This window comes from Corvus moneduloides, chromosome 24 (assembly GCF_009650955.1).
Source record: "Corvus moneduloides isolate bCorMon1 chromosome 24, bCorMon1.pri, whole genome shotgun sequence".
NCBI classification, from domain to species: domain Eukaryota; kingdom Metazoa; phylum Chordata; class Aves; order Passeriformes; family Corvidae; genus Corvus; species Corvus moneduloides.
The window spans coordinates 5,724,545-5,750,024 of record NC_045499.1 but is presented as its reverse complement, the minus strand read 5'-3'; the positions used below and the strand labels follow the sequence as shown (position 1 = coordinate 5,750,024).

The following is a 25,480-nucleotide window of genomic DNA, read 5'->3' as shown; positions in this document are numbered from 1 at the left end:
GCCAGGAGGAAAACGTTTCTCTTCCAAGAGCAGTTCCACGGGAGCAAAGTGTTCAATCACCCTCGAGCCAGGGCTGGCACTCAGGGAAGGACTCAGCTGAGTCTGTTGGAAAATCTAAGCCAATTCTGGAATCTGAGTGAAATCAGCATCTCCTCATGGCCACGATTTATCCCCCATCAGTTCCCATTTCAGTGTGGTTTCAAGGATTCTCCCAGCAAATATCCAAGTATGGCCTTAAAGAAGGATTACAGAACTCGGTTCTTGCAAGTGATGATGAGAATGGGACTCCAGGTTATGGTTTCTAAAATGGTGATGAATCAAGGAAAACGAAACAGGACCTGCTACCTGGCCCTGCATCTTGGTTAATGAAGATAAATTCCACCTCTTTCCGCACGTGTTAATTAACAGCTGTTTCACACGCTACTAACAAATGATATCAATTAAAAATGAAAACAAATTGCAATAAATGTACAGCATTCAAGGCTGGGAGAGGTCAGCCTTCCAAACAGGCATAAATCATCTCACTGTGGCACTGAGTGAACAATTAATTCACTGCTTGACCTCCTACATTCAAACACTCTGAGTGTTCCTCCTCCTCCTCATGAAGAGGATGATGGTTCTTGGTGAAGGCCACACTTCAGGGCTCAAAGGAAGGTGAGTGGAGGGGAGGCACGAGTGGTGTCTATGGATGGGAAGCTTATTTTGCAAGGAATAAAGGGATATTGTTGGAAAATTGGCATTTGCAAGGTCAGTTATTTGGAGCAGGCATCACACACAACACCAGCAGCGCAGCCTGAAAATCAGAGCCATTTTCTTTCTGGGGCAGCCTCTGCACAAGCATCACATCCTGAGCTACTCTGAGCATCTTTTATAAGGTTTATTTTATAGGAATGTCACAGGACACCTCCAGCCCACGAACTCACCGTGCCTGCTGATGAATCGGATGCAGCTCTCCACCACCAGGGGAATGGCTTGGGAGGAATCCTGCCCAGAGAGGAATTGCAGGAAGAGCAGGCAGAATGTAAAGTGAAGAGGAAAAAAAAAGAAGAAAAAATGAGAAAGGTTTGACAGCAAGATCACAACTTCCTCTCTTACTTTATTCCAAAGCTCCAAAGCAGCAGCCCAAGACCAGACTGTGTGAACTGGAATTCCAGCCCAACTTCAACCTTACAGCATCAACAAGAGATACGATGGGTCCTCCCTATCTCAAGGAAACACATTTTAGCTCACTGGGTACCAAAAAGCAACAGATTATCCCCAAGGCCAGGGTCACAAAGCCTGGCTTTGTAAGTCTTTTATTACACAACAAGAGAGCAGTTACAGGTTCAACAGTGGGATTCCAGGGAAAACAAAGGGAATGGAGACAAAGAAACAGCAGCGTGGATCCCATAAACCACGGCTGTCCAAACAGCTCAAGGCTGTTTGGCAGTTTTGGTTCCAGGTCTGTCAAAACACAGAGTAAAAGTAACTTTAAATTTTGTCATGGAAAATGAATGAAGTTTTGGATCCAGGTTTGAGGGATTTCTCAGACAAGACTGAAAAGCTCCATGGAAGACACGGAGGGACAGATAAAAATTTGTTTTCCACCACTCCTCCTATTTGCACACCACATCCGTGCCTTGTTACTGAGGGAAATGTTAATTACCTGCTTCCTCACGGTGGAGCTGCGCCGGCCACTGGTGCAGGGGTGCAGGAGGGAAAAACAGAACGCAACAGTCAGGATAATCCTCCACCATGACCAGCTCATTCCTTCAGCATTCCCAACCACATTTCGGAGGAGGGAAGGAGCCAGATATCCAAGTCAATCACAATGCCAGAGCCTCATTCGATTTATGGAACTCCAGAAAGATTTTAAGTGACTTTAAATCACTCAAAAACTGCACAAGGCGCAAGGGAACCCTGACAGGAGATTGCCCCTGACGTTTTAATTCCGACCAGACGGAATTCTGCGAGCCAGGGCTGCTTGCTGGAGATGAAGTTTGATATAAATTGCACAGGGAAGAGCAGGTGGGAGCAGGCTGGTTCCCCCTGTGCCGTTAACAGCTGCCACTGCGGAGTCTTTATTACAGTTTTGATAAGATTTCAAATAAATAAATAATACCAAACCCCCTCGAATACCAGCACACATCAGCCAGGCTAAGGCTTGTCTGTCTGCTCTCGTTTGCTGATGTTGGTGGACATTAATGGCAGAAAAATAGGAAAAAAGGCCTGGCTCTGCCAGGATTTTCCCCTCAAAATTTATTACTGGGGTTTAAAATTCCTTTAGTTTCTTGTAAAAAGGAAGCAAGGGAGATAACAGCAGAGAGGCCCTAATGTATCATTCCAGCCAATTCCCTGCCAGGGCAGATGGATGCTGAATTATAAATAAGGGGATTAGAAGTGTGATTTTTAAAAAGCCTGTACAACGTGGTAATTTTGGGGAAATTCCTTTTGTAAAAAAATCAAAACCACTGAATGAAAAAAAAAAAAATCAAATCCGATTCCACGGGCTGTCACAGACAATAAGGTGGGTTTTAAACCATTAGCGGGCACGATTCTTTGATATTTAAAATTGTTTCATGATGAATAATATTTTATTATTACAGATGTCAGGGTCTAATTAGGACCTGTCAGTTTTGCTTTGCTGTGAGGAATGGGAGCAGCAGTAATGACTCCACACTGGTGGCAATCACCTTCCTTTTGTTAACGAGGCAGGATGATGCACAGCCCCTGCCCCAGCTCCTCGTGCCCAGCAGAGCCCCTCAAATCCATCATTTTGGAGATGGAGATTTGTTATGTTCTACAAAAGCCCCATCAGGAGCTTAGTGCTGGTTCTGGGATTGGTCCTAATTGTAATAAAAGGTTTCTTTTCGTGCCCACCGTCCTGTGGGAATCCAGGCACAGCAGAGCAGCAATGGGATCAAGAGTTTCCCAATTTAGGGTCCTCAACCCCGTGGATAACCCCTGGCCAGTCTCTGGGCCCAGTCCTCTCCCAGGACCAGGGGTTTGCTTATAAAAACCTAAATTTGGAGACTGTTCTCTGGGTGACAGCACCAATTTAAGGAATTTCTCTCACTTTCCCATCCTGCTCCCAATCTGCACTAAATACACCAGGGCAAGAAAAGGGATTTGCTTATATTGGCTAAATTCCTGCCCCATCCCTGGAAGCATTCCAGGCCAGCTCGGACAGGGCTTGGAGCAGCCTGGGACAGTGGCAGGTGTCCCTGCCCACCCAAACCGTTCCATGATTCCATGCTGTGATTCTAAATCAGAACATTTTTCTAACAGACACACATCCCGGGCTGGTAACTGATCTGGAATGACCAATTTGCATCAGATTTTCCTTAAAAACACAATTCCCTGAGCCACGCCTACCTGGCCAGGGCGCAGTCAGTCCGCTGACCTGTGGAGAAGACAAAGAAATCCAGCATGAGGAGGGAGGAATGGGAAAATGCTTTCAGTGTCTCTGTACAGAGTTCTGGAAGGAGATGGAGGAGAGGAGAGAGGAGGGGACAGCTCCAAGGACAGCATCAAACTCATCCCTGCCAGCACAGCTCCACCAAATCCAACCAGGAATCAACTTAGGCTGTCCAAGGACTCCTGTCTCTGGAAATTGTTGGTTTTAAATAAAAATTATCTCCCTGAGCATTCTAATTGTCGGCTTCCACCAAAAAATTGGGCTTGTCAGTCCCTCCCTCCCTCCCTCTTCCCAGGGGAACTGGTGGGGTGAGAGATTCTACTTCACCAAGCCCCTGAGGAAGAGTGAAAACATTCCCAGATCTGTCAGCCCACAGCCTGAACGTGCTGGCACTGAAGCTATTTTGAGAGACAGACGTTCAGCGGTGTTTTCCACAAACATTTTTATAAAAACACTCCATTAACTTGCGCTGAGTTTTCAGGGAAGCAGCAGCCAAGCTCGGGACTTGCTAATGCAGCATCACCTAAAACATCACAACAGAAGAGGGTGGAAAAAGAAGGATGTGCTGGTGGGAATGGGACAGGCCCATTTTTTTGTGACAAAAATCAGTGAAAGCACACTGATTCCCACCAGCTGAAAAACCCACGTTCCCTCCAGTTCTCTTCCTGCTCCTGGGGAGATGGAAGAAGGAATGAGGGAAGCAGCTAATTGCTGATGGCTGACAATTAGTCGAGCACATCTTGATAGCCACTTTTGCTCTCCCCACGTAAAGCCAAAACAGTGCATAATTTACATGAAAATGTTATTCTCAAGCAGAATTTCCAGCCATCTGTCCCCGTTTTCATCATGGAATATTCATACAGAGAAATTACACGGCTGCGGCAGCATCAAGGGGCTCCTGCATTAGGGTGACAAATGGGTACAGGAGGCAGGGACATAATGACTCGCAGAGAGGAGGACTTGCTGCTACTTTTATTACTGGAACTTGTCATCTTCAGATTAAAGCAATTTGCACCCCGACTGAAAAATGTCACCTGAGGATGGGGCAGGGAGGAGAATAAAAAATAACAACCCCCTGAACTTCCCAGGCACTGAAGACACACAGCTGGAGGCACATTCTCCTGTAAAGCTCCTAACCGTGCTCCAGGGGCGTGTGAAGGGAATTTTATTTGCCCATTTCCCAATGAAGTGACATTTTATGGATAAGTCTAGGCACAGTCCCCAGTTTGTACTATTAACCTGCTCCTGTGAGTTTGGAAATGGGATGTTCCTCCCTTTCCCAGCTCCTTTTGATCTCACAGATGACAGGAGGAGCTTTTTTCAGGAGCTGCTGCAGCTCACCCTGACACTCGCTGGGTCCCTTCACAGGGCCACTAAGAAAGCTCAAAAAGCAAATGAAGAAAACAGAAGCAGCCTTTAAATCTACAGAGCAATACAGAAATCACATTTAACTTCCTCTCCTTTCCCTCCTACCACAGCTTGAGCCGGGTTCAGGGGGCAGGCAGGTTAAGAGGAAATAGGTCTTGGAATGCAGAGGTCAGCTATGACCCAGGAATGTGATCAGTCACAGGGGCAGCACGGCTGTCACTTGCAGATATTTAGAGGCACAAGAAAAATGCCCTAAGGACACAAAACTGTGGCTTCAGCCAGGCTTTCTTACAGGACAGCTGAAGAGATGAGCAACTTTAACCAATCCAACTCAAACCGAGGCACCTCCTCCCCTCGGCTCCTAGCGGTTGGGGTCTGATAAACACGAAACTCTTAATTACTGCAGCAAGAAGTATTTTAGTTTTACAGAGCATTTTCAAACTGAAAGCAAAGCACTTCAAAGCCCACATGCTGGTTAAGTTTTCATCCAGCAGATTTGCACACCACGAGCTGTGGGGAGTCTAGCTCAGTCACAGCCCAACACCAGCCCTGCTCCAGACACGAACTCAGAACGAGCTGAGCCATTTTTTGACCTGACATTTAGACTGTTAAAACCTTCTCCTCTGCAAATACAAGGCAGGCAGGTTTCTATGGAAACTTGGATGCATAGTTGAAGTGTTTTTGGCCAACAGGATTTGCCCATACCATGAAGGGAAAGAAATCTGCCTTTGTTCTGACTCTAACTGCAAATGAATGTTCAGTTCTGGCTGCTGCCCCCTGACTGATGCCCTCTAGACAGGCAACATATTTTACATGCTCTGAAATTTGTTTGTTCTTCTCCTAATAAAAGCCTGGGCTCCATACGTTGGTTTGGTCCGGGTTGAACCCACAGAGGTGAGGAGCAGCTAAACTGCCAGGCAAATGAAGGCCCAGCCCATCAATAATTCTGAATTCATCAGTAAATCACCAGGTTTGGCCCAACAGAGATCATTAAGTGATAACCAGGATGGGTGTGAAGGAGGGGAGGAGGAAGGAGGGGGCAGCACAGCCCCACTGCAACAAACCAGTGATGCACACGAGTGCCTCGTTAAGCATTCTGGTGTTCACCCTTCATCAAGCAGCCATGGGGGTCATTTGGCTTCTCTCTCATGCAGATCAGAGGAATCAATTCAGAAAACTCGAGCACGGCCACTCTGCATCCAGGGCTGCCGCCCTCAGCTGAGGAACTCAGTAAACCCAACAGCCACAGCCCGGCTGAGAGCTGCGAGGGGGACCCACACTCACTTTCTCCCAGGGTCTTCTGGAGAAGGTCGTGCTTGGCCTGGAGCTTCGTGATCAGGTTCCTGCCTTCCAGGTACTCCTTCATTTTCTGTGGAGGTGGCAAAAAACAGGATGGTGAGTGGACAATTCACTTCTCTGATCGAGTCTTTGGGCTGCTGGATTTGTGAACATGAGGGCAGAGTGACACTGAAGTTTATAGTGACAGAAAAACACTGAAATTCACGGTTAAAGGATGAACTAAGTCCTGGTTTATGCATCTGGGCAAGTCTGAAGCTCAGTCCACCCATATTTCGAGCCCAACCAAGTTTGCATCAATGATCTCAGAGGCCTTTTCCAACCTTAACAATTCTGTAATTCTGTGACTCTCGATCTTCAGGGCAATTTCCATTGTTCCACTGTGGGACTAGCTGAACGTCTGGCATCTTTTAAGCCACCAGAGGAGCTGCCATCCACCCCTCTGCAGGCAGGGCGGGCTGGGGCTGCACATCACGGGCAGCTGAATGAGCAATTTGTTTTAACCAACTAAAAGGCTGCTACTGTGCTTATTCTCTCACTTAACCTCTCTCACCCCACTTTACTTGTCAAACCCTGCGTCTGCCTCCGCGCTGGATGATCCACAGGGCTGCACAGGGGGCGCGGGACAAAACAAATAAAGATATTATTTAGGTTCAGATTTACTCTTGTGGTGAAATACTGTACACCCGCGCAGGCATTTTTCCCGCTGCTCCCTGATTTTTCACAGCTCTGCAAATGCTGGGAGGGTTTTTTTTCAGTTCTTTCACCTCTTATCTTGCAGTTCAGAGCAGTTTGACTTTTCCCAGTCCGAATCCCGCGGCACCTCCGCCGCCGCGAGAAACCCGCAGGTGAAGCCGGAGCAGCCGCACCCCGCCCTGAGCTGGAGCCTGGGCTTTTGTCTCGCTGAAGTTTCCAGGCGTTATTGCCTCCTAGCAACACGCAGGGGGAGAATTCCTCAAGAGGAAAAGCAACCAAACAAACCAAAACCAAAAGGAGAACTCCTAACCAAGCGAACGCTCCCATCCCGGCAGGAAAACATCCGGGTTCCGGGGGGTTTGGCGGTTCCCAGGGCACGTGAGGCCTGTGTGTGTAAACTCCTCGAGGAAGGGCTCCTTCCTCTTTCTGTTTTGCTTTCCTGGCCCGGCACCGAGGGATCCAGAGCCAGGAATGGGCACCTCGGTGTTCCTGAAGGGTTGTTTTGCCTCAAACACTTGGGAACATAAAGCTGGGAAGGCGAATCCTCATCCCCGAGAAACCCCGCGGTGCCGCCGCAGGGCGCTGCAGGGAAAGGGGGAAACCGGACGGGGCTTTTCCTGGAGTACGGAATGGATAAGGGGGAAAGTCTATTCCGTACTGCGGGAAAAATCCAGTCCGGGTTTTCCTCTGAGTCCATTCTGTACTCCGGGAGAAATCCAGTTCGGGTTTTCCCAAGAGTCCATTCCGTACTCCGGGAAAAATCCAATCCGGGTTTTCCTCTGAGTCCATTCTGTACTCCGGGAGAAATCTAGTCCAGGTTTTCCCCTGAACCCATTCCGTACTCCGGGAAAACTCCCGTCCGGGTTTTCCCCCATTCCGTACTCCAGGGAGAATCCAGTCCGGGCTTTCCCCATGCCGTACCGCGGGAGAAATCCGGGCTGAATTTTTCCCGGAGCACTGGGATGGGATTTGGGATCGCTGGGTGGGGAGCAGCTCCCCCCGGCAGAGACCCTCGTGGCAGGGCGTGCTTTGGGAGTGCTGTGGGTGGGGAGGCACCAGGAATCTGGAGCAAAAAGCAGAATTCCCTGGGGATACAGAGAAGGCCGTAGAGATTCCCGTGTCCCCGGAGCAGCCCTGCCCCGCCCCCGCTCCTCGCGGCTTGTGCCGCCGCTGCAGCCGCTCACTGTGCTTCCCTTCTGTCCCCAGACCTGGCTCAGGGGCACCTGCAGCTGGCGCAGCTGGGCAGGGACCTGGCAGCTGACGGCAGCCCCGTGTCCCCGCCGGAGGGGCAGGGCCGGTCCCCGGTGGCGGCCGTGCGCTACCGCAACCACGGCCAGCGCCGCTTCTCCATGGAGGCAAGTGCTGGGGGCAGGGGGGACCCGGGCACCTCTGGCTGTCGCCTCCCCGCTGGCTGGAAGGGCCGGGCTGCGGCTCGGGATGTCACTTGTCCTCTGTCCCCTCCCTGCAGGACGTCAGCAAGCGCCTCTCGCTGCCCATGGACATCCGCCTGCCCCCCGAGTTCCTGCAGAAGCTGCAGATGGAGAGCCCGGAGCTCCCCAAGCCCCTGAGCAGGATGTCCCGGCGGGCCTCCCTCGTAAGTGGCCCCGAGCCGCAGGGGCAGCGCCCGGCCCGGCCCCTCCCGAACGGACACCCGGGCCCGGCCGTGCTGGGCCGTGCTGGGCCGGCTGCCCCGGGCTCACTGAGGTCCCCTCACGTCCCTGCCCAGCCCCAGCCCTTCCTGCACACCCCCAGCAGCACCGGCAGGAGCTGAGGGAGCTGGGAAAGGGGCTCAGCCCGGAGAAAAGGGGGATCAGGGGGAATTTCTGGCTCTGCACAGGTCCCTGACGGGAGGGGGCAGCCGGGGGGGATTTGGGATCTTCTCCCGGGGAACAGGGACAGGAGGAGAGGGAACGGCCTCAGGCTGGGCCAGGGGAGGCTCAGGGTGGAAGTTCCCTGAGGAATTTCCTCATGGAAAGGGTGGTCAGGTCTTGGCAGGGGCTGCCCAGGGAGGTTTGGAGTGCCCATCCCTGGAGGTGTCACCTGGACGTGGCACTCGGTGCTCAGGGTGGGGATCGGGCACAGCTTGGACTCGATGATCCCGGAGGGATTTTCCAGCCTCAGTGATCCTGGGATTCTGAGATCTGCACCTGCTGTGCCATTCCCACCTTCCTTCACTCCCCTGAGCACACCTGGCTGCCCTCTCGGCCTGGCTCCTTCCCAGAGGGAGGAGAAGGAAAACCCTCCTGCGATTCAGCCGGAGCCTCTTGCCACTGGAAATGCAAATGTGGATAAATAATGAATCAGCCTTTGCTTCAGCGGTGCCATTTCGGTTTCTTTGCTGCAGAGCAGCAGCAGAAATTGGAGCAAAAACTCTGAGTACAACAGAGCAGGAGCAAAAACCTCTGTGTGCACCTCCAGGTGTGCTCAGAGCTGCCCAGGTACCACAGCCAGGCCGCAGGAGGCATCTCGGGATCCGAGGTGCCCGTTCAGGAGGAGGGAAGGAGAGCTGGAATTCACCTGCCTGTGCCGCCTGAGGATAAAACAGACCCCGCCAGGGTGATGTGTCGTTAATATTCTCGTCCTCTCGAGAATAAGGAATGGGGCTCTGGGGGTTGTGCAGCACCTCGGGCTCCAGCACCTTCATTCCTCTGCTCGGGACACGGCTTTTCCCGGGATACGCAGAGGGTTTGGGCAGTAAATGGAGTAAAAATCCCAAATGTCAGTGCCCAGTGTCCCTGGAAACCCCTCTGGAGGTGAAGCCATCCCAGGATGAGGCCCCCCCTCCCCAGTGATGTTTTCCTGTCTCTCCCACAGTCAGATATCGGCTTTGGGAAGCTGGAAACCTACGTCAAACTGGACAAACTGGGAGAGGTGAGTAGTGTGTGACACCCCTGTAAGGAATTAAGTGAAATTCAAAGGGCAGCTCCAAGTGCAAAGGGCAAAAATCTTCAATATCCAGAAATTTTCAGACCAAGTCTTTCTCGTGGGGTTCAGACCTGGTGCGGTCGGTCACTTCAAGTGGTCCTTCCCCCAGATGTTTTGGGGACACCAGTGCTGTGCCACCCTGGGAAATGGCCTGTGTCCCCTGTCCCCTGCCAGGGCACCTACGCCACGGTGTTCAAGGGCCGCAGCAAACTGACGGAAAACCTGGTGGCGCTGAAGGAAATCCGCCTGGAGCACGAGGAGGGGGCTCCTTGCACGGCCATCCGGGAAGGTGAGGCCGGGAGGGGCCTTCCCCAGGGTCCCAGCAGGATTTGGGATGGCTGTGCCCGTGCTCAGCCCCTGTTCCTGCTGCCCCAACCCCGCTGTCCCCGCAGTGTCGCTGCTGAAGAACCTCAAGCACGCCAACATCGTCACCCTGCACGACATCATCCACACCGAGCGCTCCCTCACCCTCGTCTTCGAGTACCTGGTGGGTCTGGGGGCTTCTCTGGGGGCTGGGGGGGACAAGGGAAGGACAGACTGACGTGTCCTTCCCGCTGCAGGACAACGACCTCAAGCAGTACCTGGAGAACTGCGGGAACCTGATGAGTGTGCACAATGTGAAGGTGAGGGGGGTGCCCGGGACCCCCTGCCCCGTCCCTCATCCTGGGTGGGGGTGTTTTGGGGCTGGGGGAGCTTGGACATCTTCACTGAGCTGCAGCATGTGCAATATTCTGCTGTACAGGGGCTGTCCACATCACAAATGGGACATGTTCACACTCAAAAGCACAAACTCTGCAAGTTATCACAGATCACTCTTTGGAATCATGAGAGATGTTAAAAATTCAGCCAGCAGAATGAACACAGACAGAGGGTTTTGGTCTAATAATGAAATGCTCTTGTTGTAATCAAATATTCAAATGGTTTGGGTGGGAAGGGACCTCAAAGCTCATCCAGTTCCATGGGCAGGGACACTTTTCACCCTCTCAGGTTGCTCCAAGCCCTGTCCAGCCTGGCCTTGGACACTTCCAGCTTTCCCCAATTCAATCCACTTCCCTCCAGCTCTGATCTGCACAGTAAGACTGCAAATCCTTCAAGTAAAAATGAATATTTTTAACAACACGAGTGCCTGGACCCTGCTTGGCCTTTGCAGGAGCAGCAAAGTGTCAAAAAGGAATATATACAGAAAGAAAGAAAGAAAGAAAGAAAGAAACATATACACACACTGTATGAGGGTGAGGGAAAACCTTCCAGGAACTAACGAAGCTTCCCCTGTGGGCTCCCCAGCCCTGTGTGCACTGACACAACAAACAAAAATGGCTTTAATTAACTGCCAAAAGCCTGTGTTTTATGTCCCCTTGCTTGACAACATTGAAAGAAACATTTCATAAGAATTAAGTCCCTTTGGAAAGTCTCAGCATTTCCTGCTTCCTTTATTAATATTTCAACCTTTTGTTGTTGTTTTAGAGGAAAACAGGAAGCGCGATCACCGCTTTGAAAAATTAATTAAATTTTTTTTGAGAATTTCCCTGTAGAATCTGTTTGCCAAGCCCTAACTGTACATTTTTCTCAATCAGTTAAATTTTTGCAGGAGAAAACATGGTGAGTATAAACTGCAAAAAGAACCAGTCTGAAGTGGGGGCGGTTGAGGATAAATCAGGTTCTGGGGGTCTCAGAGTCACGCTCAGGTGAAGGGACAGGAGGGTTGGAAGGCTCAGCTGCAAACAGAAGCTTAAAGATAGCAGATCAACTCGTCTTGGCAGAGTTAAGCTCCCCATTGAAGCAGATCTAACCACTTAAGCCCAGCCTAAGGTGACTGCAGGCAGGGCAGGGCAGAGGCACTCGCTGGGACTTGCAAGGCTCTGGCTTCGAGGTCATTAAAAACATCAACAGGTACCAGGGGTTGCTTTAAAGGAGAAAAAGATGTTCCCATCCAGTGCAGAATCTCGTGGTTTTTTTAGTATTTCCTCATGCCTAACATTCTGTTCCCTGCCTGATGCAAGGATGCTGCTGAAAAAAAATTAATTTCAAAATAAAGCTTCAGGCTTTCCCCAGTGAATTACAAAGATCCATTAGCCCTGGATTTTTGGTGTCATAGAAACAGTCAAAGGAAAAAAAAAAAAATCAAACTACAGGAGAACTCCTGAGGATTTCATATGGGGCAGAGCACAGCTGGGGTCGGGCTAAGCGCAACCAGAACAGAGCAGCAGAAACGTCCTCGAGCCACATCACTGGTGCACGGTGACAATTAAGAGGTGAAGATCAGCTGGGAGTCAGAGCCAGGAGCATTCTGCACCTACAAAACCAAGCAAGGTGGGCACCTCTGAGCCCAAAGGCCCTGCAGGAGTTTCCCAGTCAGAACCAGTTGCACATGGGATGAAGCAGAACCCAAACCGGACTGTGCTTTCCTCCCTTTTCAGGCTATAAGGAAGAAACACCTCTGCCACTGCTCCACATCCTGATCTGTCTCCAGTCAGGAAAACTCAGGGATTTTCCTCTCTCTCACCCCTCCAAGAATAATTCCAAACCAGGCACTCGACTGAAGGATGGGGGAACTGGATCTGACTTTCCATGGGATCAGCATCACAATGGGGGAATTGGATCCACTTCCCATGGGATCAGCACCACCAGGACACCCCCAGCTGCCACTGCTGCACCACTCAGGGGCAGGAGGATTTTACACCACATTTCTCCATGTCTTAAAGGTCTTGGCAAAAATGAATCTGCATTAATCCTAAAGCACTTCACACAACGAGCGTTGTTCTGGCTCCTCCTCTTTCCAGAGGTAAAAAATAACATTTTGCCTAAGAACTAAAATTATGCCGGTTTAGAGGGGAAAGAATGAAATCATTCACCCCCTTCCCACTGCCCAGGTGGAGCTGGGTGCCAGCTGTGCCCTGATGGGCAGCTCTGCCCGGATCCCTGGCTCGGGAAGCAGGGCTGTAGCCATGGCAGCAGCGGCACATCCCTGGATTTTGGCTCCCTGAAGTTGCTGCTGCTTCCCTGCCTCAGCCACCTGCAGCAGCCCAGTGCTGAGCCCAACCTTCCCCCCTCTGCTTTCCACTGGCACAGGGAAGTTTAAATTACCCTGAATACAAATCTGCCTTCAAAGCCCACCAAGAGATCCATCAGCACCGGCGTGCAGGGATGTGCCTCCAGTGGAAATAAACATTATTCCAGTTTGGAGATAACTCCAGTGAGGATCCTTCCACTAAATTCTCATGCTGCCATCACTGTATTTACCCAAAAGCTCTGCCTAGGAATGCAGCACATGGAATTTCCTCCCTCTGTCACATTAATATGGAATATTCTTTTAAATCAGCTTTTTTCTTACAGTTCCTACCCCTCAGCACTCAGCACATCACGAGGTAAAAGGGAATTAAATCTCACTTCTGCACTGCACTTTGTTTTTATCCCCTACACAAAGCTCTGCCCTCAAGGCTCATTAATACCCATCTGAGGGTTTTCTCAGACACTGAAAAAGCTGCCCCTGGGAGATTCAGAGCTGGAAATCCTTATCAAGGCTATTTATAAGCCTGGTCAATAGCAGATCAATGCAGCATCTGATCAGGCTGCTTAAAGAGGGTCTCTCTCTAACACCACACCAACAACATGAAAGGGAGAAATATCCTATCCAAATTAAGCCCTGGATTCCTCCTCCTCCTATTTGAACTCGAAATAGCCCTCTCTGGAGAGGGAATGCTCAGAGTTCAATTAAAAATCACTTTTCTAGTTCCATAACCCTGGGCAGGGTGGTCAATCCCTTCTTGAAGCAGCTTCTCCACCCCCTTCTCTCAACAGCCAGATTCACCTTCAGCGAAGGATTTTGGATTCTTCTAAGCCAAGGCCTAATGAACCATGCTGCCAAGTTAGTGCACAGAAAGTTCAGATTTTAATGAGCAACACCATTCTGGGAAGAAGGTGGTGAAGGATGCCCAAGGGAATGACAAAGTAACCAGGGTAAAATCCATGATTTTCATCTGCTACCCTGAAATATTTTGAAATTGGAAACAAATTCAACAGTTTAACATAAGTCTGATGTAGGAAATAGACAGTCTGGTGTGAAATTCAGTATCAGAAAGCTCTTAGCATCTTTTAGAAAGAACCAACTCAATGAAAAGCTTCTGCAGGCTGAAATTGTAAGATGGTAATAACAAAAAATGAAAGAGCTAAATGTTCTTTTAGTTTGCACTAGCTTTGAAATTTGATGTTTACAAGCTATTATTAGGTTTTTTCTCAGAAAATTCCTTTTCAGATGCAGAAGAAATCAAATTTGACACAATTTACCCACAGACTACGTTTGCATCAACAGAGGTATCCCAAAATATTTGCAGAGAATTGAGAGCACACAGTTTTGAACCCCAACACACTTCTTCTGCTCGCCCAAAAGCAAAGAGAGAAGCATCTCTTGTTAGACAAGAGCATCACTCTGCACTCTCTTGTGAGGAGAATTCTGAACAGATCACACTGAAAATTACAGAATCATGGAATGGGTTGGAATGGAAGGGATCTTAAAGATCATCCAGGGGATGGGCAGGGACACCTTCCACCGTCCCAGGCTGCTCCAAGCCCCTCCTGGCCTTGGACACTTCCAGGGATCCAGGGGCAGCCACAGCTTCTCTGGGCACCCTGTGCCAGGGCCTGCCCACCCTCAGAGGGGAGAATTCCCCAAACGAAAAAAAATTCCTAAATTCCTACGAATCAGCCCCTTACTGTGAAGTAGAACTGCTCAGTCTCCTGCTGGTTTGCCCGTCTCTTGGCAATGCTGGGTTTGCTCATGAACGTTTCCGACACCGTGGATTTCACAGACTCCATGGAGTTGCTGTACTGGAAGCAGTCAGAGACATCAAAGTCCTCTATCGTGACAATGTCCTGGATTGTCTGGAGTGTGGCTTCCATCGTCTTCTTAACCTGCCCAGCAAGAAGCAGAGAACTCAAAACCTGAAGGTTTTATGTTGTAAGTAAACAACAGAGGTAGCAAAGTCCCCTGGAGCACTTCACTAATAAACAGATATTACTGGTTTCACACCCTGTGCGCTGTAATTAATTTTGGCTCATTAACAGCACAGTCCATGCAAGCACAGAGCTGGCAGCACCCTGAACCTGCCAGGACTCCGTGCCAGGATCGCAGTTGTGATCTCTCAGGCTGGGATCAGGAGGAGATGGAAAGAAATTTAACCTCAAAGCAAAGAGAGCTGAACTAATTGTCTTCTGCAACTACTGGGCATCAGATGTTAATTACAAACAGGACTCTGCTGCACTGCACGTTTTTACTGAAGGCCAGAATCGACTTTATAGACATAAAAGGAGTTGCAAATTTTGCCCAGAAGTTCCTGAGCACAGAGGTGCAGAGATTAGATCCCCATTCATGTCATCTTCTTCTCATCTTGAATGGCCAAGTGAACAAAAATCACTTTACTCAGGTTATGCAAACTCACTTCAAAACATTAAATTCCTCCTTTTCCCTTTGCTATCCAAATAAAACTTCTGCACCACAGCCAGTCTTATCAAGTTAAGGATGGGAAGAGAGATATGGGGAGGTATTTTAAAGGATTCTCTCCATACCCCCAACCTTCCTGTGAGATCCCCCACTAATTAATGCACAAGATGCCTTGGCCTTGAATTTTAACACAAGTGTTGATAAAAAAGGACGACAACAACCAGATTCTTCCATAACCAGTGCCCAGTAAGTGGCTAAGAGCCGCTGCTGAACTTTGGTTATTAACTGACCTCTTCATTTTCGATCTTCAGCGTCGATAACCGGGACTGCAGCTGCTGACACCTCTGCACCAACTCACTCTGGACTGGCTGCTGGGCACAGAGCTGAGACTCCTGCAAGAGAAACAGCACAGCAGGACATCGCAATTACTCCTTTATTTATCAGACACAAACATTCTCCAAAGTGCTGAGCTTTAAAACCGGGCAGCGCTGGATTTCAACCAGAGGAAGAAGGTCCATGGTTCTACCAAAGTGCATTTCCTTTCCTGAGAGGATTGAACAGAGAGCAAGAGATGATGGCAACATCAAAGAAGAGCCAGGAAACAACAGCTACTCTCAGTGATGTCAGGATGTTAGCTTGTCGTGTGCTTTGGGAGTCTGGAGGTGCTTTATCCCAGGTATTTGGATAAATCACATCAAAAATCAAGAATTTGGTGCAGTGCTTCAGACTGGCACCCTGGGGCAGGGGATTGCTCAGCTGAACCACCTGCACAGCACAGCAACAGGCACAGGTCACTCTTGAATGAATCCAGGGGAGCTGAAATAAAAGCAGCACAGGCTGGGGACCTGTCACAGACACCACAACACCGAGGTTCCCTGAGCTGCTCAGAATGATCTTCATTCCACAGCACGGGGCAGCTTTTCCCTTTCATTTTGTTCTGGGTTTTGTGGGGATTTTTAAAAGAAAACACTGACCTCACTGCCTGAGGCTGTTTTTTTAGAGACAGAAATTGAAACTGGGAGTTTTATCCCACCCATGCACACACACCATCATATAGTCTGATATAATCTGCTGTGTGCAGCACCATTGCTACAAGACCATCAGCTGCATTTATAAACACTCCTCTGGCCTTGAGAAGCAGCAAGATAAATGATTCAGTGAATGGGAGCTGCTCCTGAATGAGACTCTGCAGGTAATTCCTTTTTTTCCCCATAATCTTACAGGATCAGAAACACAGAAAAATCCAGGAAAGGTCATTTGCAGTCTGAAGGTTTCACTTAAAACGAGAGAGACAAAGAAGAGCCTGGAGCAGTGGCTGTAATTCCCAGCCCAAAAGAAGAGGCTGCAAGAGACCATCCTCCAGTCTGTGCTCGGGGGATGATCTAGAAATCCAACCAACTGACCTACATTGTCACACTGTACACGTGTTCCTGCTCAGAACCAGTTTCAGCTCGTGTGACTTTCAACAGCTCCCAGCTGAGCAACCACATCTTGATAAACCTATGAGGAGAGGGATTTGCCCTGCCAAAAATGGAGAGTCCTCTGACAGCCCTGTCTCACAAGGAGGGGGCAAAAAGCACCACTACAAACCATTTGCACTCTCAGATTGCACACTCAGATGCTGCAAAAAAACAGCATTTAGGTTTCTTCTGTTGGCCCCTCAAATCTCAAAATTCAGAGGCTGTCTTGGGGATTAACCTGTAGGTTGAATGAAGGTGTCTCCTACTCACATTTAATATTGAACCTAACTAAGCATTTTCACTTCCAGCAACTTGGATAGCCAAAAAATTAAAATTTAGATATCTCTGCCATGAGCCCCTGCTTAATCTTTGCATCATCTCCCAGCTCTGAGGCTCCCAAAAGAGCCAAACAGGCGGCCCTGGAGTGGGTCAGTTTATCAAAAATGAGGGAGATAAACAGGCAGAGCGGCAGGAGGGCCCCACACTGACCATGTCACCCATGTGTGGCTGGAACTCGAACTTCATGGGGGGGCAGAAGACGTTGTTGTACATCTCCATCAGCCTCTGCTTGTCGCTGTTGGCGTCCAGGTTCTCCACGGCGTTCTCGATGGCGTCCAGCCCCTCGTGCTTGGACTGCTCCAGGTTCAGCTCGGCCGACAGGAACGTCCTCAGGGCTCTGTTGAGGCTGGCGTGGTACCCCAGGTCACAGCACTGCTGGAAAACACACACAATTCTCTATGAATAAAGGGAATAAGACTCCAGAATGGGGATTTGAATGTTTCCAAAGGCAGGAGCTGTACAAATGAGGAACAAGCTGTGGGTATTTTGTCACCTGCTGCTGGGTGGCAGGGAGGTCCCACGTCTCTCTCTGACTGCACAGAGCATCTCAACCTGTAACCCCCATGCAAATTTTATCACGGTGTTGTAATTGATTACCAAGCTTGAAGTATTGTAACAGGTTGTGGAGTTTTCCTGGACTATAAGAGACTCATTTTTCATGGAGTACTAGAGACTCATTTCATTCAGAAAGGAAGTGGCAAAGTTCAGCAGTAGGGCAGGGTAATTCCCTAAATTCTAACCTGACTTCTAGGGGTCCTGATTCCTACGGAAACACTCCAAAATCCTTAAATGACATTATTCAAAGGAAGAGGAAAGCAAGGCACTGAAGTGCTATTGGAGAGACAAGACACAGGATTTGGATCATCTATAAAGACAAATCTGCATCTAAATAATTCCGTAATTCCAGCAAACTGCTTCATCCAGTACTTCAGGAAGGAGGAGCATGACCTGGACATGAAAAGAGAGTCATCCAAAACCCAGCAGCCACCAGTTGGGATGATTTCATTGCTGGGGTGAAACAGAGGAGCAAAAAACTTTGAAGCAGAAAGTGGTTATGGTCAAGAATTTCCTGGCTATGGCTGACACTGGGATGATGTCACTGGGAGACAATCAAGCAGCTTCATTTCCACCACGGCTGCAGAGCCAAGTTTTCATGTTTCAGAAGGGGAAAAAAAAGGAGCTTTTCATTAGCATTAGATCAGAACCAGCCTGGATTTTTCAGCCATCTAATAAAGTGAGCAAGAAGGAGCCCACCTTCTTGGAATTACAAGCAAGATTACATCCACTAGGAGAATATCCAGAAAGGAAAGAAAGAGACCATCTGCTCCATTGCTGTGCTGCTCTGTAAGCAAAATTCACATGAAAACTCCTCCTCGCCCATCATTTGGGTCTCATCACTGTCATTGTTTGCAAACGCAGAGGAAAAAAGGGGGGAAAAAAGAAGAAGGAGGGGTGGGGCCAGAGGGAAGAGAAACTGCTGGACCATTCCCTGCTCCCACAGAATTCCTGCCACCGAGTGCTGCTGGAAGCCTGGCTCTTGTGCCAAACAAGCTGTGGCAGGTGTGGAGCCTTGGAAAAAGAGCTGCAGTTGCTGGTTGGACTGGAGGCAGAGAATTAAGGGACTTTACATTCAATCAGAAAAGAACAAAACCAGCCAAGAAAAAAAAAAAAACACCACAACAAAACAAAAAGCAAAACAAAAGAGGCTTGATTGAGAATCTGCACGTGTGGAGGCAGCCTTGGATCAAGAGGCACTCACAGCTACTGCTCACTCTGCAGGGCTGGTCCTGCAGCCATGGGGGGAAAGATGGAGTTGGGCCAAGGATCAGCTCACATCTAACAGCAGCACTCGCTCCTTTTCACAGAATTCTTGGTGTTGCAAGGGACCTCTGGAGATCCCCCAGTCCCAGGCAGGGTCACGTGGAGGGGACCCTTCAGGTGGCTTTGGGATGTCTGCAGAGAGGGAGACTCCAGGCCCTCCCTGGGCAGCTGTTCCAGGCTCTGCCACCCTCACGGACAGAGGTTCTTCCTCATGTTGAGGTGGAATTTCTTGTGTTGTAGTTTATTACTCCTTGTGCTGTCGCCGAGCAGAGCCTGGCACCTTCCTGACACCCCTTGGGGATCCTTGTATGGGCTGATGGGATCCCCTCTCAGCCGTGTCCTCTCCGGGCTGACCAGCCCCAGCCCCACAGCCTCCCCTCATCAGGGAGATGCTCCAGACCCCAGATCATCTCTGGGGGTTCTGCTGGACCCTCTCCAGCAGCTCCTTGTCATTCCTGAACTGCAGGGACAAGAACTGAACACAACTCCTGCTGCGGGACAGGCGGCTGTGCACCCTCCCAGTGTGACCAGTTTGTCCTCCCAGTGTCCCCCCCAATGCACTGGGAATCCAAAGGGAAGTTAATGTGTCACACCTCACCTCACTCAGGCAAAACGTGCTGGCTCTTTGCTATTGAAGCCAGAAACAGAAAACGTTTCCCAGCCCACTCCCCCACTTTAAAGGGTTTTTTTTGAAGTCCAGTGTTCCATGTTTATAAATGCACCAGTCCTGCCATCCCTTTTCTGGGTTATATAAATGTTTGATGGAATCGTTCTCGAAGGAAATCAATTTTTTATAAGAATTTAATGATAACTCATTCAAATTCACTTCCCAACATGACAGCTGATTAACCCTTTGCCAGTTAGCTTTCAAACAGGCCTCAAAACCAGAAGATTCAAGAGGAAAAAGCCCTTTGTTTTAAAATGCAATTCAGATTTGGAAGGGGAATGATGAGATCCTGGAGATCTCACAGAATACCTATCCCTGGAAGAGCAAAGCAAGCTCTGGGACTCAAACACACATTTTTATCTCTTTTTTTCCAATCCTGTCCTAGTGACCCTATTATAAATATGAGTTAATGCAAACTTCCCCATTACTGTAATATTTCATTAGCATCAAAGAGCTGCCTCAGTCCCCAAAGTCAGGAAATTCAAAACTACTGGGCTATGTCAGAAACAATTTATTGCTTTTAACTCTGGACAAAGAATTAACTCCCTGCTACCCTTCCCTGCACACTGCACAGGGAACACACCGTGCTGGATAAACATGACAAGTTTAACGCTGTTTGGCCTAACACAATCTCCTTGTAAGTGACTTTGAAGATTACTTTTATATTATATTTCAAAATTCAATATCATCAAATGATTAGATCGAGGGAAGGCATTACAGCCTGGCTTAAAAATCGCATTTTTATTCAAGTCAGATGGCTCAGATAACTATCACTGGTTATAATTGTTAATTTTCAATCCTTCAGGATCAAAGGCATTAATAAATCTATTTTCCCTGTGTCTTAACAACGAGATAACTGAATTCCATCTCCTGCGCTCCCAGACAAGTCCCACTTTTTTCCATGCCTGAACACAGAGCAGATAACACTTTTATTCTGAAGATGATGACAACTTGTGGTGTTAAACTGAATGCTCCAAGGGAGTTAACTCAGGCAGGAACTCACCCAGAGCCACGAGGGCTCCTCTCTAGGGACAGACAAACCCCTGGGCTGCAGAAGTTTGGATTCTTGTCCTGCAGCACTGCCTGCCATGCCCCAGACACAGCTGGGACTGCCCAGGGAGAGCAGCCCTTCCTTCCAAGCTGGGTCCCCCAGGTTTGTCCTGTCCTGCTGGAAACACCTCAGCTCTGTGCTTAGAGATTGTTCTGGGCTTGCGAAATCCAAACAGATTCTCTGCTACCTGTGATCCACGAAAATACACCAAGAACAGACAACTGAACCAGGCACGTGTGCAGCATTTGGGGGGAGACTTGAGAGACAGGGCTTTAGAAGAATAAAATTAGAACAATTAAATTAGGCTGATGCTGGTGAAATTAATGCCAACCTTGTAGCTTCAATATAAATATAAACACGAAGTTCTCATTTGCTAAAAACCCAGAGCCACGCAATTTAGGCTGAGCAAATGTTAACCAAAACAGGGCTCCTAAAAAGGCAGGAGGAATAAACAAACCAGGCCTCTCCAGAGCAGCAATCCAGCAAACCACGACATTTGGAAATAACAGCATTTTTCAAGCCCGCTCTCAGTGACAGCCCTGACCTCCAAAGGACAGGTTTAAATCAACACCTGGCACAAAAGCACTCCAGGCAAGTTTATCATCAGCTGAATAAATGTATCCTATAGACTGCTGGTTATTCTAATAGCTGAGTAATTAATAGAGATCTGAGTGCTCTTTATTGCCTGTGTCTAGAGACTCTTGTGCTCATCACTCCCTGCTCCTCCACAGCAGCTCCCTCCAGGCTCTGCAGCCAAGTGCTTCCAGCAGGGATGGCCTTGGCAAGGGGAACAGGAGCCACCAGAGCCACTGACCCACACGCAGTGTGTTCAGGCTGATGGGGTGGTTCCATCCTTGGGAATAACCTCAGCATTCCTGACTGGCTCTTCTGAGTTTCCAAAAATCAGAATTTCGGGGTTTTTTCACAGTGCGTTTTACCAAAAGCAGAATTGCTGTCCCCTGAATGGGGAGGGATTGAATTCTATTCTGGTGAGCAGGGAAGGGATCTTAGGGAAGGGCTGGAGCTGTGTCAGGGAGGTTTGGGATGGAGATCAGGGAAAGGTTCTTCCCCCAGAGGGTGCTGGGGCACTGCCCAGGCTCCCCAGGGAATGGGCACTGCTCCAAACCTTCCAGAGCTCCAGGAGTGCTTGGACAGCACCCTCAGGCACAGGGTGGGATTTTGGGATGTCTGTGCAGGGCCAGGGCTTGGACTGGATGACCCCTGTGGGTCCCTTCCAACTCACAATATCCCACGATTCTATGACTTTTCCAAAACCACTTAAAAGCAGCTTCAGGAAACATTTCTGAACTCCCTCTCTTCTACCAAATTTCCTGTACTGTTTCTACAGTTAAAAATCTTTTTTTCAAACGCACTTCTGAGTTAAAATCATGCAGGTTTGCTTTTCACTCATAGTCAAGTGAAAATGTCAGGCAGCAGTGTGATACTGAACGTGGGTTTCACTTTAACTAAGCAGCTCCTCCTTTTCTCTCTCAGTGCCCAGTTCCTTGTCTGTGTAACAGAGGTGGCCACCTGAGAAAAGCTCTTGTCACAGCCTAATGACCAATTATCAGGCCACTGCCACCCCTCAAGCTGCCCAGCCCAGCCATGCAGAGGTTTCCAGCTGTGCTGGTGCAGGGGGGGATGCTGAGGGAGGAGAGGGACGTGGGAGGTTCCAGCAGCACTTACATCAATGAGATCAGACAGGTCATGGATGTAGTACTTGAACACCGAGGCATTGGTGGCTTCCAGGGCCAGCAGATACTCATTTCTTGCCTTAATTGCCTTCAGTCTGTTTTCTGTGTACTTTGCCTGGCGCTGCAAGACAACAAAAACCAGAATATAGCATTAGAAGAGGTGAGCAGCACGCTGGGTAACACCGGAGAACACTGAACAAATCTTACTCTGCTCACACAGATTTTGCCTTTGAATTCCAGTTTTGCCAGGACTCCAAGACTTGAAATGCAGATTAATTATTTAGATGTGTTTAAGCATTACTATGCTGGACTGAAAGTCTTGAGACTGTGGGATGGGGAAGATTAAAGGAGGAATGAAGGAACAGGGTGGGTTTAGGAGGTTATGGCCCAGCTCCAGCACCACCACAGAAGCCCATGGGCTGTCTGAGGGTCGCTACAGGCACCCCACCTCTTCCAAGGCCTGAACTTGGTCCTTCCAGAGCCTAAATCCATTTGAAAATAACTCCATCCCTTCTACTGGCTTGAACCTTAGAGCTGAACTGCTCAAAGGCAGTTTGGGATTGCTGGGCTCCCTGGAGCACAGCCTCGTGCTTTGGACAACAAAAATAATCATGGTAACCGTGAATTCCAAGCAGGCAACTTCTGCTTTCCCACTCTAACCTGCTTTCAGCTTTTTGTGCCATGCCTGGATTCCCTGGGATGACACAAACTGCACACCTGACTGCCCTGAAGGAAACCTGGTGCTGGATCTGCCTTTCCTCCAGCTGAGTGCTGAATGAAACCAGCACAAAGAACGAGATTTGGAAGTGAGGGGGGATCTCAGTGGCTCCTGTGCACCCTGCCAGTACCTTCTCCTTCATTTTCTCAATTTTTTTGACAGAGCTTCTCCGGACGTGTTTCTCCTCGAACTTGACGTTGGAGGTGGAGTCGGGGGAGCGCGGGGTCTGCTTGTCCTCTTGTTTCACTGACTTCCCAATCTGCTTCTCCTCCTGCTTCTCTGCCTCCTTCAGCTTGCTCTGGGCACTGATGCTGTCGGCGTTGTACATGTGGTAGGTTTTCATCACCTGCAGAGAACGACGACCAACACTCAGGGCCCAGCAAGGCCCAGCAAGGCCGAGCTGGCTGTTAGTCTGAAACACCTGAACCAGAGAAAAACACACTCAGGGAAATTTCCCATGTCAGAAAAGCAGGGCAGGAGGTGCCTGAGCGAGTGTGGCTCTCAAAACGAATCTGAAATCCAAGTGGATGATTTTGCAGCTGCTGCTTTGTTTGACTTTGGCATGTGCCTTCTTGCACAAGCCAGTAAAGGAGGCATGAAAATCAAAAAAAGGATGCAGACTAAATCCAGCCTCCCTGACTGTTCAAAGAAAATGATATGCCAGGAAAATGAGAGCTTTTCATCAGCAGGTAAGGTTTCTGAAGGGAGGCCTATCAGTCTTTCATCTGGGTGAATCAGTGCTTTAAACATCACAGGATGTAAATCCAGCCTCAACACAGTGGCTGCAAGAGCCACTCAGGTGCCATTTGTTCAAATCAAATTTGGGACATAAAAGTACTTCTGGGCACCTTATGTAATAAAAAAATTAATAAACAAGTGTGGTTCTTTCATTTAGGGAGACCTGGACCCTGTGCTGTATGAGCAACTTTTATTATAGCACATTTTTTATATGTAAATATAGATAAATATCCCCCCAGTCACAAAAATCCCATTTGTTTCACATGATATGAACGTCTAGCTTTGTGTTATGCAAATAGAACCAAAGGACATGAGACATAAACCAGTTTTTTATCCATAAATGCAAAGCAATTTGAATCCCACACCAAAACAAACACGATACAACACTCACAGGGGGCAAAAAAAAAAAAGCACAATTGCATAAAGTCACCCATTCCAGCAGTAATAAAGGCCCCACTTGTGAATAATTTGATTTATCTCAGATGAAAACCCGTTTAGAGCTCTTTTGCACCACAACATAACAGGATTTTACCCAAGTGGGCTGCACCCTCCCCCTGTGCAGTGATCAGCAGAGGTTCCCAGAGCCAAAGAGACTCTGGATTTAGACATGAAAGGGAATGTGACTGCAGCCAGTGCTAAAGACACATCCTGAATAATTTACACACACACACTCCCAGCCCCTGCAGATGCTCAGACTATAAAGCAGGCGTTTATAATGATAATAATAGATGCAAAGGAGTTGCTTTTCCTCTCTCACTCCGAGTGGAGCTGGCAGAGAGTGAAAGCAGAGGGAGAAATCCCAGTTTTAATGGGTTTTTAATGGTTTTAGGCCACGTTGGCAGCCACAGGCTCTGGTGTGGGGACACCGGTGACTCACTGGGGTCTGCTGAGGGCAAGATGGCACAGGACAAAAAAATTACAGGTTGGGACAACTCTCTGTGTTTTATTTGTGCAGAGAAAGTAAAGATTTCACCCAGATCCATTTTGCCCAAAAGCAGGGATTCTGCCAATCCTTTGGATATGGAATTATGGAGTCATTGAGGTTGGAAAAGACCTCCAAGATCATCCAGCCTTTGGTTGATCCTCACTTTGTCACCCAGCCCAGACCACTGAGCGCCACATCCAGCAGAAAGAGAGGTGGAATTATTTCTAAAAGTACCATTAAACGTAGCCACTGGTGGGGTGGCTTTAATTCCAACAAAAAGCATCTTTTTAGCATGATCAGAAGTGGCTTTTTGCAAAGGAAAAGGTTTTCTGGTGAAGGGACAATTCAGAGTTCTGCAGCAGGAGGAATGAATAAACAGATTTCAAATTCCCAGCACTGACATTAAAAATACCAATGCCTTTCATCACTTTGTTTAGCAAAGGCTGAATTCTGGAAGTTCTTCCTTCTGGCGTAGAGGAATTACCAGGACTCAATATTTGGCTCAAAAAATGACCTGTCAGGGCCTGGCACCCAGAAATGATCCCCTGTCCATGAGACTCCACTCACCAGCCACTTCAGAGCCACCTGAACTCGGATTAGAAATTAATCTAGTTCCTAAAAGTCTCTTTTTAGAGGCAGATCTGTGTCCTTCCTTAGGATCCCAACCATGACATGACTCAAAAGTTGAGCCAATTCTGCCCTCAAATAGAAAACAGTTTCTGGAGTGCTGATTTACCTGAATATTTGGCTTTGAGGCTCTAATTGTAACAAACTGCAAGAAACAATTCCCTCTATACCTTTTGCTGATACAGGAAATTTCAGGGAACCCCAGGAAATTTTGTAACACTGATTTTTACCCCCACAGGGTCAATATGCCACGGCTTGAGAAACAACCCTGGGTCAGCTTCTGGAAGGAGGAAGGCCAGAACACACATCTCAGTGTCATGA

At 48.6% G+C, this 25,480-nt stretch overlaps 2 protein-coding genes across 9 annotated transcripts in view; one reads left to right on the top strand and one right to left on the bottom strand.

The window, feature by feature from the left end:
• Positions 1-25,480, bottom strand: part of SRGAP2 (SLIT-ROBO Rho GTPase activating protein 2) — a 97,377-nt gene that overhangs the window by 23,351 nt on the left and 48,546 nt on the right. For 4 of the 5 annotated variants that reach the window (XM_032132732.1, XM_032132736.1, XM_032132735.1 and 1 more), the window contains 9 exons: positions 23,000-23,215; positions 22,144-22,272; positions 17,069-17,293; positions 15,410-15,511; positions 14,393-14,590; positions 6,050-6,134; positions 3,355-3,382; positions 1,646-1,676; positions 924-984 (listed from right to left, as the gene is read on the bottom strand). In XM_032132732.1, the coding sequence (XP_031988623.1) occupies positions 924-984; positions 1,646-1,676; positions 3,355-3,382; positions 6,050-6,134; positions 14,393-14,590; positions 15,410-15,511; positions 17,069-17,293; positions 22,144-22,272; positions 23,000-23,215 (1,075 nt within the window). The remainder of the gene's footprint in view (positions 1-923; positions 985-1,645; positions 1,677-3,354; positions 3,383-6,049; positions 6,135-14,392; positions 14,591-15,409; positions 15,512-17,068; positions 17,294-22,143; positions 22,273-22,999; positions 23,216-25,480) is intronic. The other variant, XM_032132734.1, reaches the window with a different exon arrangement.
• On the top strand, positions 7,636-12,870 carry LOC116455205 (cyclin-dependent kinase 18-like). 4 transcript variants are annotated; one of them, XR_004244338.1, is made up of 8 exons: positions 7,636-8,112; positions 8,226-8,351; positions 9,572-9,628; positions 9,857-9,971; positions 10,075-10,169; positions 10,243-10,305; positions 11,147-11,992; positions 12,100-12,870. XR_004244338.1 is itself a non-coding variant. In XM_032132737.1 (7 exons), the coding sequence occupies exons 1-7, from the start codon at positions 8,107-8,109 to the stop codon at positions 12,139-12,141; spliced, it is 504 nt and encodes a 167-aa protein (XP_031988628.1). In that variant the 5' UTR covers positions 7,636-8,106; the 3' UTR covers positions 12,142-12,870. The 4 variants fall into 4 exon arrangements, 3 of the variants coding, with proteins under 3 accessions (XP_031988628.1, XP_031988629.1, XP_031988630.1); XM_032132737.1 differs by lacking the exon at positions 11,147-11,992; XM_032132738.1 differs by lacking the exon at positions 12,100-12,870 and having other exon boundaries at positions 11,147-12,056.

Excerpts from the sequence above, each read along its gene's own strand:
- LOC116455205 (XM_032132739.1), top strand. Across the intron at positions 10,170-10,242 it reads CCCTCGTCTTCGAGTACCTG|GACAACGACCTCAAGCAGTA; the intron begins GTGGGTCTGGGG and ends TTCCCGCTGCAG. Across the intron at positions 10,306-10,669 it reads TGAGTGTGCACAATGTGAAG|GTTGCTCCAAGCCCTGTCCA; the intron begins GTGAGGGGGGTG and ends TCACCCTCTCAG.